At 34.6% G+C, this 13,935-nt stretch overlaps 1 protein-coding gene across 1 annotated transcript; it reads left to right on the top strand.

The window, feature by feature from the left end:
- Window positions 1,764-2,961, top strand: LOC105176184 (transcription repressor OFP7-like). The gene has a single exon (XM_011098915.2). It carries the CDS (start codon window positions 1,840-1,842, stop codon window positions 2,827-2,829), a length of 990 nt encoding a protein of 329 aa, XP_011097217.1. The 5' UTR covers window positions 1,764-1,839; the 3' UTR covers window positions 2,830-2,961.

Below are 13,935 nucleotides of genomic sequence, written 5' to 3'. Positions count from 1 at the left end.
TCAAAAGTCTGAAGACCGTCCCCCGCCTGAGGGACCAAACTTTAATTTATAGAGGGAGTTCCCCTGTAAACTAAGGGTCTATCTCTCCACCTTCATCTTCGGGGAGAGGGGTTAGGGTGGTTGGATAAGCAGGAACGCTTGTCAACATCACACTAGCCAAAATTTGACTTTTTGTTATAGTTTATTACCATGGTTAAAAGTTAAACATTTTAGCAAATATTAATTAATCACAATAGTAGAATAGTTATTCACGTTATTCCTTCAAGCGTGGATAAATTATTAGTTACAAATAAATATTGTGGCTAATGTTTTGACCATCAGGAATATCATGGTGAATGCCAATTAGTTGTGATTAAAATTTAAATTTTCACATAAATTTTAATTATGGTAGATAATATTAACTTGACATGATTTTTAAGCCTTAATGATTTATAATGTATGAAATAATTTATTTTTTTATATTGTGGGAAATTTCGATAATCGGGCGTTAACTATTATTTTGCCTAAGTTAATTGGATTTAACTATCTAATTATAATTTTTCATTTCAATTTTATAATATCCACTAGAAAAAAAATTATTGGCTACAATTTTCTTAGCTATAAACTAAAATCATAGTAAATTATTATTATTAACCATTGTTAAATAAAAATCGATTCAAAAACTTAAATTATCTAATATAAAAACTATTTTTGCTATGGTTATGTCATGACAAATATTTTTGCTATGACTTTATTCTATGACAAATATTTTTGTCATACTCGTAAAAACTAAGGTCTCGTTGCATAGCCGTGATAATGATTATTTACTACGGTTATTTATTTATAATAACTACATAGTTAAATATTAAATTTCTTCTAGTGATCTTTTATCATATATATTTAATTATACACGCACAAGTGATGCCATTTATTTATCTAAAAATATATAAACATAATATATATATATATATGCGTGTGTATATACTAAATATAGGTTACATTACAACTATTCTTGAAATTTGACATAATTACGAATACACATTTATTGTTTGAAAATTTTTAAATACTCATTACAAATGAAAAATAATTTTTGTAGTCCCTATACAATGAGGAAATAATGTTTTGAAAATCAAAGTGGTGCTTGGACTAGATAAATTATCATGAAAATTATACTTTACCCTTGCTGATTCTGTTTTTAAAGTTTGAGAAAATGTAAAAAAATGAATATTAAGATTGGTACAGTAAATAATTCATGAAAAATATTAGCTGACAAAATATTTTAAAAAATTTACAAATCATTAACTCTTAAAAAATATTAGATGATAAATTATTTCAAAAACAATTTTACACATATCATAATAGAAAATTCTAGACTTGGATCCGACCCGAACCCTCCAAAAAGTACATCAAACCCACCTCAACCCGAATGGGTTTGGGTTTGGGCCCCAATTGTCCCGACCTGATTGTCATCGTTAAACGAATATGAAGGTAAAAGGTTGAGTTTGCTATTAGAAGAATGTTAAAAAATTAAGATGAATTTGTAATTTTTTAAATGATGAGTTATTTGTAATTATGTTAAATTTTCAACGAGGTGACTATAATAAACTTTAAATATAAATTATTTATTCAAATCAGATTTAATCAAATCAAATCAATTACATAATAAATGTATTAATTGGTTACTTATATTTTAATGGTACACTAATATTTGTGGGTCAGAATTTACCCTATAATACAAGATGCAATACTATTTGAAATGTAAAATTCCAATTCAATTTCCAAAAGTGTATACGACTCCCTGTCTCTATATAAACCTGACCAGATCTCCATTTTATCCCACAAACTCTAAAACAGACAACAATGGCCAAACGCTTCAAACTGAGGATTTGCAGAGTGATCGCCACCACTTTGCAATCCTGCCGTTCAAAAGACCCCTCCACTCTCCCACAAGATCCTGTCCCTTCATTCCCACCGCTCTCCAAATTCTCCACCCTCCATTTATCCCTTCCCCACCACCAATCTCATCGCGTCTCCTCCGCCTTCGTTTCCCTTGACGACGACGTCGGCGGACCGCAACCACCACAAGTCAAGTGGCAAAAGGAAGAGAAATGGCACATTGTCGCAGAGATCCACCAACAGCCTTCACCCCACTTCAAAATTTTCAACTCCTCCGCCTCCTGCGACGCCGACTCCGACGTTGACGACCTCACTTTCGCACATCCGAGTCGTCCGCCGCATTCCTCCTCTGAGAAAAACAGAAGATGCCGGAAGAAGAAGAAGAAGAACCTCCCCAGCAGGCTTCGCATCAGCACTTCGTCGGCTGACAGCGGCGGCGGTGCCAGCGACGTAATAGACGAAGAGGAAACCGAAACCCTCGTCTCCTCATCCCTAAGCCTCTCGCCGGAGTCTTCCTCGGAGAACTTACAGCCCATTCGAGAAACACAACCCTTCACCACGAACTTACCCCAGAAGAGGAGCAAAAGGAGATCAGTCTCCAAGAGAACGAAGCGCGAGGCAGTAAGGCCGCCGCCGCCCACTGCCGTGGCGGAGGAAGGGGAGACTCCGGCGAGACTGTCGGTGTTCAAGAAACTGATACCATGTACGGTGGACGGGAAAGTGAAGGAAAGCTTCGCGATCGTGAAGAGGTCGGAGGACCCGTACGAGGATTTCAAGAGCTCAATGATGGATATGATTGTGGAGAAGCAGATGTTCGAGGAGAAAGATTTGGAGCAGCTGTTGCAGTGCTTTTTATCGTTGAATTCCAGGCATTACCATGGGATTATCGTTGAAGCTTTTTCCGAAATTTGGGAGGCCATTTTTACTGTGGATCGCCGGCGAGTTTCATCCTAGTGTTGATATATTAATGGACTTCTATTTTTTTGTGATTTTTACTCTTATCTAGCTATCTTTCTGTACGAGTACTTGTATATTACTTTTTCATGTCAGTAATGGTCGTCAGATTGTTGTTTTTCTTAGTTCTCATTAATATGTCTAAATTTTTTGTTTAAAATTTTATTACATCTTATATTATATTTTATCTATACATATATATTGAATGTACAAGAACTAGATTATTTATTTTATTTTTAAAAAATCATACAGATGATGTGTATATATTAAAATAATTAATAAATGCAACTGAATTCTATAAAAACAAATTTGCTAAATTTTGGATATGGAGTTCACGAAAGCACAAAAAGTGATAGGATGAGTAGGTTTGGTGATATGTCTCGATTTTTTTGGGACTCTGCCCAAAATAGGGCAGGTTCGAGTTAAAAAATTAGGTAAAGACATCGATATCGAGTTTTCAAAATAGGACATGTTCGGAGGATGGGATTCGGGTTCATGAATACTCGTCCAGGTCTATAAATTCTAGTTTTCTTAATATTTTTTATAGATAATACTAATAGTAGAATTCTAAAAATTCAATTTCTTTCCAAAGTATGTCCTTTCCCAGTAGCAGTCCTCGCTACCCTTTCTTGCTCAATCAAATTTTCAATTGCAACAACCCTCCCTATTGAAGCTGCTCGGCCGTAAAACCCCCCCCCCCCCCCTCCCCCTACCAATTGCACATCTATGGTGTTGTCGTCTACCTATTTCAGCTCCATTCCACCACTTCGTTTGCTGGCAAGATTTTTCAATCTTAATAGCGTTTTGTTTTCTTTTTTAAATGATTCTAAAGCTGTTGAAATATTTTTGTGAAATGTTGTTTATTAAATGAATTTTCTTTTTTATTTTTTTTTGCGATGGGAAAATGCAATCATGGAGAGATGCATCCTTACAAAGGTAGAACACAGGACTGCTTAATTACTGTTCTAGTGACATCATGCACAATAGAATTGTCTGTCCTACTTACGAATAAGAACTTGCAACTTGATGTGGATTGGGCCCTTCGACGAATTTCTTGCACTTAAATTCCCAAAGTCGAAACGTCTTCATCTTCAGAATTCAACCATTGAATGGTCAACAGGCAATCGCTCTCAATAAACATGTCATTCCAGCCTGCATCAATTTCCAGTTGAACCTCAACAGCTTACCAGTTATACTAAGAAGTGGAAGACTCTGGATTTGGTGCCTTGACAATCTTCATTTGCATTACGGGCAGCGACTCCAACTCTTGTTAGTCGTTCAGCTTCAGGAACAGAGGCATCAGAATTGATTTTGATGCATACACCTTTTGGAGGAAGCCAGCTTTGTCGTAGAGGATGAGAGAGGGGTTTCTCAGTAAGGCAGGCCCACCCTCCATCATATTCTTGTTTCGGTTACGCCAGATTACCCAACAAGCAACAATTGAACTTGTCTCCCTCTACTTGTTCTAACTCTAAACAAACATCCACAATCCCTTCTTCAATACCTAACCTCCAAGTCTGAATAAGTTGCCAAGGAATACCTATAAGTGCCTAAACTTGATGCGAGAATGTGTAATCAAGTAGTGATCATTTGACATCTTTAAATCCCATTTTACGACAAACATTGATCACATCTACATGCGTTTTTGTCTAGATTAGCCATTGTTCCAAAAGCCAAGGGCTCCCGGGGAATTTAGTATCTCAAAGTTTAAACCAAGACACCGAGTGGCCACCGATATTTTCAGGGGATGAGATAGTGGCGAGCGCAGGGGACGGGGTAATAGGTTAGTTGGATTTGGGGGAGAGAATAGGTGGTCGTCGGCGCATGATGGTGCAGGTGCTAAAGAGGAACGGTGGGAGCACCCGGCGATTGGGGCGAGGGAGTAGACGACGGCTTTGTGGGGCTGCAGAGAACAGGTGTTCGTTGAGCAGATGGCAATGATTCGGAGGCGGGGAAAGACTAGAGAGGCGGGGCCAGGGGGAGAAAATATGTTTATAAATAGTATTTAAATATTCTATTAATATAATAAATAATAATGTGTATAAACTTTGTAGTATATATCAAATATTATACTAAATCGAAATCAATAATTAAGTCATATAAAATTTCAACTGTAAATCTATAAAAAAAACAAAACCAAACGATTGGTATTAAAGTGTAAAATTAATTTTATTACTAAAAAATCGGATAGAGGGCATGTGTAAAACACTGCTGTCGAGGGGGTATTTTACTGATTTTTTTGTTTTTTTTTTGTCAATGGGATTTTTGAACATTTCATACATTGCAGGAGGGTAAATTGGATTTTGCCCCTAATACTAATGGTTTGGGAAGAAAAGAAGATGGGAGAAGTTATTTCACCTAAAGTTCTATTTTCCAACCAAACGTTGATGGCAATTTTCTTGAAAAAGATAAACCATTAGAACATTATCTATGTGATTTGCATTCAATCTCTTACCGAGAAGTCACCAAAACAAACAAAAAGGGTAGTTTATAAAATGTCAGAACATTATGTATAAGAGTTGTGACATCACACATAATACAGTTGCATTTGTGCAAATACAAGTTTCTCTCTTGCATTCTTTTTATAAACTACTGATTACGCTTGGTTAAAAATTGGGTAAATTACATTTTTGGTCCCATAAGTGGACCAGATTCCAATTTTAGTCCCATATTAAGGGCAATTCGCACATTTGGTCCCGTAAGTGGATTTTTTTTTCCAATTTCAGTCCCGATTGGGGATTTCCGTTAAACCTTAACGGCAGCTGCTGAAATCTGTTAGGTGCTGTTAAATATGGAGGGAAAGCATGTAGAATTGGAGGAAAAATCAACAACTTGGTGGAAATTACACTATACCCTCTTCCTTCTATTTAAATCCCATTTCTTCATTTCTCTTTTGCATTTAGTAGAAAAAAATCTCACAAAATATGGCTGGTAATAGAGAAAATTTTTGTCATTGTGGAAGGCTTGCGATTTTGAAAACCTCATGGACCGACGACAACCCAGGTAGGAGGTTTTTTGGGTATACGAAAAAAAGAAGCGGATGTGGTTTTTTTCATTGGGAAGATCCGCCGATGTGTGCAAGGGCAAAGGTTATCATACCCAAATTGCTTCGAAAACTGAATAGAATGGAGGACAAAATTGCACAGATGCAACGAAGACAAACTGTTTTAGTTTATTTTTTGGTTGTATCTTGACTTATGGTGTTGTTTTAGAAGGAAGAGGGTATAGTGTAATTTCCACCAAGTTGTTGATTTTTTCTCCAATTCTCCATGCTTTCCCTCCAATTCTACATGCTTTCCCTCCATATTTAACAGCACCTAACGGATTTTAGCAGCTGTCGTTAAGTTTTAACGGAAATCCCCAATCGGGACTGAAATTGGAAAAAAAATCCACTTATGGGACTAAATGTGCGAATTGCCCTTAGTATGGGACTAAAATTGGAATTGAGTCCACTTATAGGACCAAAAATGTAATTTACCCGTTAAAAATTTATAATAACTTATAATTTGGTGCAGTTATGTTCATATTCTGATTAATATTTTTAATTTGTAAGCTTTCTTATTTGAAATAAAATATATTTTAGATGGATATGAATAAAGAGATAATTCCAAACTTTTCCTGAATCTCCAAGAAAGCAATAAGCAATAGACATGACTTTTGAGGATAATGGGCATGATAATATTGAGATTGGGGATATTCCTCAAGATAGTGGAAAGTAGAAACGGACATCTGAGGATTGGAACCTCTTTAAAAGATTGAAGATTGAAAACGTTTGATGCATCGAATATAATTATTGTAGAACCTGCCTGAAAGTTTCAAGTGTTTATGAAACTATACATTTAATGAAGTATTATGATAAGCATAGCAAAATAAAGGCAATCAAGAAAAATGGTTATTGGACAAGTTTGATAATAGCAAATAAGTAAATTAATGGAAAGTCAAGAGCCTACAACACATGTTTTCAACCAGGAAGAGTCAAGACATCGAGCTTGCTGTGATGGTTGTTCTGCATGATTGTCCTCTTAGTATGATTCAACGTGTGGGTCTTAGAAGATTTGTTGCTAGCCTCCAGCCATGTTTTAACATGCTATCAAAAACACTCTCAAGAATGACATTTAAAGATTTATAATGATGAGAAGGTGAAGTCTTATAAGTTGTTGGACAAGCTTAAGTGTCGAATTGCTATCATAACTGATATGTGGACTTCTAGAAATAACATAAAAGACTTTAAAATAGTCACAACACATTTTATTGATGACTCTTGAATTTACAAAGTTGCATTTTGAGGCAAGTTAAATTTATAATATAATTTCTTAATATGTTATAACTGTGGTTTAAAGGGACATTATATTAAGGATTGTAGAAAACCAATGAGGGATATTAGAGAAAGGCAATTTGACGAAAAAGAAAAAGTGAATAACGTTTCTAATGATTCTGGTGAAGTGTTTGTTGTTTGCGAGGTGAATTTTGTGCATTTTATGAATATGTATGAATGGCTAATTGACTTTGGTTGCACTTTCCACATGAGCCCCTTTAAAGAAATTTTCTTAAATCTTAAAATTAAAAATTCTGGTTTTGTTTCTAGGGCAAACGAAAAACGCTGTGAGATTAAAGGTTTTGGTGACATTTCTTTAAATTTCAAAGATGGTTATAGGTTAACCCTTAAAAGCGTTAGGTATGTTCCTAATTTTAGGCATAACCTTATTTCATGTGCTGCCCTAGAAGAGGAAAGTTTAGAAGGTAGATGGGGAAAAGGTGTTATGAAATCATGAAAGGCTCACTAATCGTTTTCAAAGCAGAAAAGAAACGCAACTTGTATTTATGTTCTGTTACATATGACTCTATTGCTACATCTGTAAATGAGCATAATAAAACCTCTTTGTGGCACAAACGTTTTGGTCATATTAGTAAAAAATGATTAGAATTACTGAATAAAGAAGGAATACTTAGTGATAAAGTTGATAAATTGAAATTCTGTGATGAATGTGTTATGCGTAAACAACATCGTATGCACTTTCCTGCTGCACCTTCCCCTAACCCCTCCATGTCATCATGCATTTTAAATTATGTACATGCTGATGTTTGGGTTCTTCTAAAGAACCCACCCATGGTGGAAATAGATATTTCTTGTCTATTGTTGATAATTTCTCACGAAATTTTTTTGTTTTCTTATTAAAGCATAAGTCTGAGGTTTTCGAAAAATTTGAGAAATGAAAAATTCTGGTTGAAAACAAACAGGAAAAATACTAAATTCTGATTTGTGTGATAAATATGGGATTAAAAGGCACAGGACCAACCCCTACACCCCACAATAAAATGGTGTTGATGAACGCATAAACCGAACCTTGCTTGAAAAAGTTAGATGTTTACTGATTAATTCTGGTTTACAAAAGTCCTTTGGGGTGAAGCAGTTCTGGCAGCTGCAGACTTGATAAATCTGTCGCTTTCTGTGCCATTGTTTGGTAAATCCCCTGAAACTGTCTGGTGTGGTAAATAACCTGATATCTCTCTTCTTCGTACTTTTGGTTGCTCTGCATTTGTTCTTCAAAATTCTGACAAACTTGAACCTAGATCTCTTAAATGTATTTTTATTGGTTATCCCGAAGGTGTCAAACGGTATAGATTATGGGTGTGTAGTCAATCTAGTTTCAAAATTATTATAAGTAGGGATGTAACTTTGAATGAAAACGAAATGCCTTGTCTTTCGAAAATAGAAGTAGAACAAAAAAAACCAACCTTTAATAAGGTGGAGGATAACCAACAGGGGGGAGAAATTTAGAAGAGAATTTTGAAGAACAAGACATAGAAATCCCTGAAAATACCGAAAACAATGAACCTTCTTTAGATGATTACCAATTAGCAAGGGATAGAAGTATAACAGAACATAGGATCCCCTCCAAACTCAAAGACTTTCATATGGCTCTTAATGTTGAACCTTCTGAACCCACAAACGTAGATGAAGTTCTAAAGTCTAAAGAATGGCTTAGTGTCATGAACGAGGAAATAAAATCCTTAAAGGATAATAATACTTGGGATCTAGTATCTAAATCCAAAAACTGTTCCTTAGTGGATTGTAAATGGATTTTTAAAATCAAACAAGAAAACCCCATAAAGTACAAAGCTAGATTAGTAGCCAAGGGGTTCACTCAAAAGGAAGGGATAGATTATAACGAAATATTTTCATCGATTGTTAAACATACCACTGTGCGTATAATTCTTGCTCTTACTGTTCATTGTGATTGGGAGTTAAAATAAATGGATGTCAAAACAACTTTTTTGCATGGTGATCTAGATGAAAATATTTATATGCATCAACCTGTTGACTTTATTGATAAAAACAAACCTGATCATGTTTGCTTGTTGAAAAAATCTTTATATGGCTTGAAACAATCCCCTAGGCAATGGAATAAAAAGTTTGACTTGTTTATGCTTTCTCTAAACTTCAAAAGAAATCATTATGATCATTGCCTCTACTTCAAGTATATGAATGATATTCCTATCTTTTTTATGTTGTATGTTGATGACATGCTCATTGCAAGCCCTAGCATAAAACTGATTGAGTTTTTACAAAAGGTTCTTTCAAAAAATTTTGAAATGGAAAATCTTGGTGATGCAAAAAGAATTCTTGGTATGGACATCATTAGAAAAAGAGAAAAGTTTTCAAGACTTTTAAACCAAAAAACTTACATTAATTATATTTTCAAAAAGTTTTCAATCAAAAATTCAAAACCTCCTTCTGTACCATTAGCTGTTCATTTTCAGTTATGCAAAAACCAATGTCCAAAAACAGATTCTGAAAAAGAGAAAATGAGCAAAATTCCGTATTCTAATGTCATTGGCTCTATAATGTTTCTCATGATTTGCACTAGGCCCGACATTGCATACGCTATAAGTTGTCTTAGCAGGTATATGTCCAACCCTGGACCTCCACATTGGGAGGCTTTAAAATGGCTTCTAAGGTACCTACGTGGTTCCGACGATATTGGTATAATTCTCTAAATTCTCTGATTATATACATCTTATTGGGTATGTTGATTCGAACTATGCAAACGAAAAGGATAGTAGAAAATCTACTACTTCTTACATCTTCACTTTGTGTAGCTCATGCATAAGTTGAAAATCCCAACTACATCATATTGTTGCTTTATCTACCACTGAGGCCGAATATATTGCTACGACTGAAGTCTTTAAAGAGGCAATTTGATTAGAAGGTTTGGTTAAAGAAATTGGTTTTCTCAAACATAAACTTATGGTTTTTTCCGACAGTCAATCCTCGTTTCAACTTTGTAAAAATCCTGTTTTCCATGATAGGACTAAACACATCGATGTAAGGTACCATTTCATATGTGACATTGTTGAAAAAGATGTTATAAAATTAGAAAAGATTAAAACTGAGGAAAACCCCACTGATATGGGTACTAAGTGTTTGCCTGTTGAGAAATTTGCTAACTGTTTAAAAATTTTAAATCTAGCTCCTGACTAACCCTACTGCAGGTAAGATACCATGTTTTTTGCAGGTACACTGGGGCGGGCCCCAAGGCTGTGATGAGAATGCCAGATCCAACAACTCCGGACCTTGTTCCTTTAAATAAAGGTCTTGGTCCAAGGTGGAGTGTGTTATATATTTGTGGCCCAAATGACTTTATTTAAATGACCCACTTGGAAGCCCATAAGACCGACCTAGCTGGCAGACCACATCTCGACCCATCTTCCTACCCAATTATATTTTAACCCTAAAGCTATCTCTATCTCTCAGTCTCACTTTCACTCATCTGTGCTGTCTTCTCTCTTCTCTGATTATTCGTGAGATTCTTTTCTTCATCTCTCATCGGTAAAAATGGTGGCCTTCCTTTCCCAATGAAATGGCGTAAGGAAAGCCACATTGGCTTTCCTTCTCTGTTACTTCTCTCGGCCCTATTTATAGGGGTTCTTCTCCTCTTTGATATACATGGATAAAAAGTGAGAAAGCTTTCTTGAGCCTTCTTCTTTGTGAAATACTTGAGTTTGCTCTTTGTGACGGAGTGAAATATTGATCTGAGTGATCGAAATTGTGGTCGGGTTTCTGGCTTTGTGGTGTTACCGTGGGTTGGTGTTTGGGTACGGTACTTGTCTGCGACCGTGTTCCTCTTGTTTCGGATATGGCTTAGTTTGAGCCTATCTTCACTGCAGTATTGTTATTTCACCTACTCTTTCATTTGATTATTATTTTCTGTAACCATTTATTATTTCTGTATTTTTGGCCTGTAATTTTATTAAGGAGTTTCGTACTCCAAATCATTATAATAGTTGGTTAGGTATCTTGATAATATCCACTCTACAGTAGGGTTTCCCACACACCCGTGCGATGGAACACGGATGGCCGTGTTCGCTTTGATTTTTGACCTAGGAATTACATCTTGTACACGATCGTGTACGGTGAACACTGCATGCCCGTGTTGTATCAGCTGAGTTAGCAAACCTTAGCGATATTGATCCAGTTTGTTTCCGAATAAAGCTTACAAAAGAAAAATGCCTAAAGTAGTATCCTACAAAGAAATTGAACCTAAAAATAAGTGATCACGAGTGATTCTGTTCAAAATAATGCAAAAGAAAACATATTCCCCTATTACAAGCACGTAAAATCTGAGCTTATCATTGTCTTATTCTTCACCCTCCTTAATTTTTCAGAACCATTTGACCGACCAAAAATTTTAGAACGCACGAATTTGATACTTATTATATATATATATGATGTAATTAATATAAAATAATTGAAGGTTGAAGGTGTATATATTTAGATTTAAGAGCTTAATTTGAAAGGTAGAATGCAAGAGAGTGGGAACACAAATGAGAGTGTACACTTGAATTTATATTGTTATTTGTAACGAATTTTCTGTTGTCAATCCAACGGGAAAAGAATTTGTGCCTTACGGTCACAAAAAAAAAGTTAAGTGGTCAGAAATTTTGTTGAAAATTTTTTATGGCCGACATGCTGTTGGAAGCTTTGTCCCAAGATTTATAAAAAGAAAAATTCCAACTAACTTTCTAACAATTAGCGACAGATAAATTTTTCATGTCCTATTTTGTGACCGAATTTGTGAAGATTTATTTATTTTTCCAATGGGATGTGCAATTCCTCCATTTATCAAAGAAGTCCATTGGAAAATAATAAAATTTGTTACGAAGTGGTCGAAATTTGGGAAGGATTTCGTGACCATTTTTTACTGTTTCAATTTGTCGTGCCAATAAAAATAATTCTTTTGTAGTGTAAAAAATCCAGTACCCACCTTGGATTCAGACAAATTTAAAATAATTAATCCCAAACTTGCTTTGTAACTCTTTTAAGTGGATCCGAGCCCCGTGCCATTTGAAGCGGGGCCCCAATTTACCTAAACCCGTTGCCCATGTATACTTGAAGCTGTTTCATCCTCTTCTGTTTTATCGTCACATTCAACCTCTTACTTAGCTTCTTGGTGCATTGCAGAAGAAGGATCAATAAAATGTTGAACTACGAGACGAATTTTCAGACAAGTTTGTAACGGTCAAATATTATAATTGTTATTGCAATGAAAATGCCTTCCATATGAAAGTGGTCGCGAACTATCTCAAGTTTCGCAGTGGAAAGTGTACCATCTCCAATACATCACACATCGCAACGAGTTTTATAACAAATTTGCAACAATAACCACTCTTTCAATAATTCATCCCTAATTCATCTCAAATTAGTCACAGTTCTGTCAAAAATCAACGCCATCAAACTTCAGTCTGAATTTTATTGGAAATTCTAACGAAATGGCACTTGCGAAACTTTTTGCATGAATTTTACAACAAATTTGTAGCAAAAGTTCGTTAAACTATTGCGACAGATTTAACAACAGTTCTGTGCACCTAATTAATGATGGAAAAAATGCACTTTACCCCCTTGTGATGTAAGAAATAAGCAAAAACCCAATGAATAAAATAATAATTATCCCATGTGCTTTGAAAAACGAAGTAAATTAATCCCTATCTTTTAAACCATTGATGTGGAGTAATTTATTTTATTTTTTGAAACACAGATGAGTAATTTGCTAATCATTTTTTACAAAAATATTTGTTCATTTCACATATATCCTAAGAAATAAATTGCATTTAATCCAAGTAACGACCTTCGTCTCAAATTTGTCATAGATTCTGCTGCAATTATTTCTATCTAAAAACTTTCATCCCTAAAGCCCTCTTTTTTTGTCATGTAGAATTATTTAATAGGACTTTAACTTTAAAATCCAATTTCTTTCAAAAAAAATTATAATATCAATTAAAGTATTAATTATTGATCTTAAATCTTGTTTTATGAATAAAAATAAAAAAATAATACTTATAATTTTCAATTTTCATGCTAATTTTTTATATTTTTAGCTACTCGTCTTCATAATTCACCAAGGGATGGAGTGTACCAGTAATAAATTCTTTTAACTTGTTTGACCTCCTGGGCCAATCACATGATTGCATGATGAGAGGGGTGAACAAGCGCAATGATCGATGCAAGGGAATAAAGGGGTAATAAAACATTCTACGGCTTTGCATGATCATCAGTCCATCACCCACCCCCAGCACATGTAATAGAAATCATTCATCATCATTGTCATCATGTTTCTGTCTTTCTCTCTTCCCTTTTCACATTCTATTTCTTCAAAAGTAAATTGCTTTTAACCTACTGTCGGTCAGATATATTCTATAATTAGCTGTTAAGAGTGAACAATAATTCAGTTAGAACAATGAGTGATGTTGGGAAATTGATTGCAGAAAGGGAGAAATTTGGGACATTAAAGATTACTAATTTCTCATCAAGCTTTTAGTTTAGGGAGATTTAATATTTTTAGTCCTTTATTTATGATGCTTTTAAAATAATTTTAAAATTGAGATACTCAACACACAACACATTAATTCTTTGTTTTATGATATTTTTAAAATGATTTCAAAATTGAGAAAATTCGATACATTGAGTTTCATTTCTAAATTTTCGTGAAGTATAGGATATAAGATTAAATGTGTCATTTTTTTTTTTCAGTTATGAAACTATTTTGAAAATGTCATAAGCTAGAGGATTAAATGTGTCAGTTTCTTCAATTTTGAGATCATTTTGAA

The sequence above is a fragment of the Sesamum indicum genome, linkage group LG13, assembly GCF_000512975.1.
Source record: "Sesamum indicum cultivar Zhongzhi No. 13 linkage group LG13, S_indicum_v1.0, whole genome shotgun sequence".
NCBI lineage: Eukaryota > Viridiplantae > Streptophyta > Magnoliopsida > Lamiales > Pedaliaceae > Sesamum > Sesamum indicum.
The sequence above is the reverse complement of the archived record's forward strand: the minus strand, read 5'-3'. Positions and strand labels throughout refer to the sequence as shown.

What these genes read in the sequence shown, in the direction of transcription:
- LOC105176184 (XM_011098915.2), top strand. Translation starts at nt 1,840, where the DNA reads ATGGCCAAACGCTTCAAACTGAGGATTTGCAGAGTGATCGCCACCACT.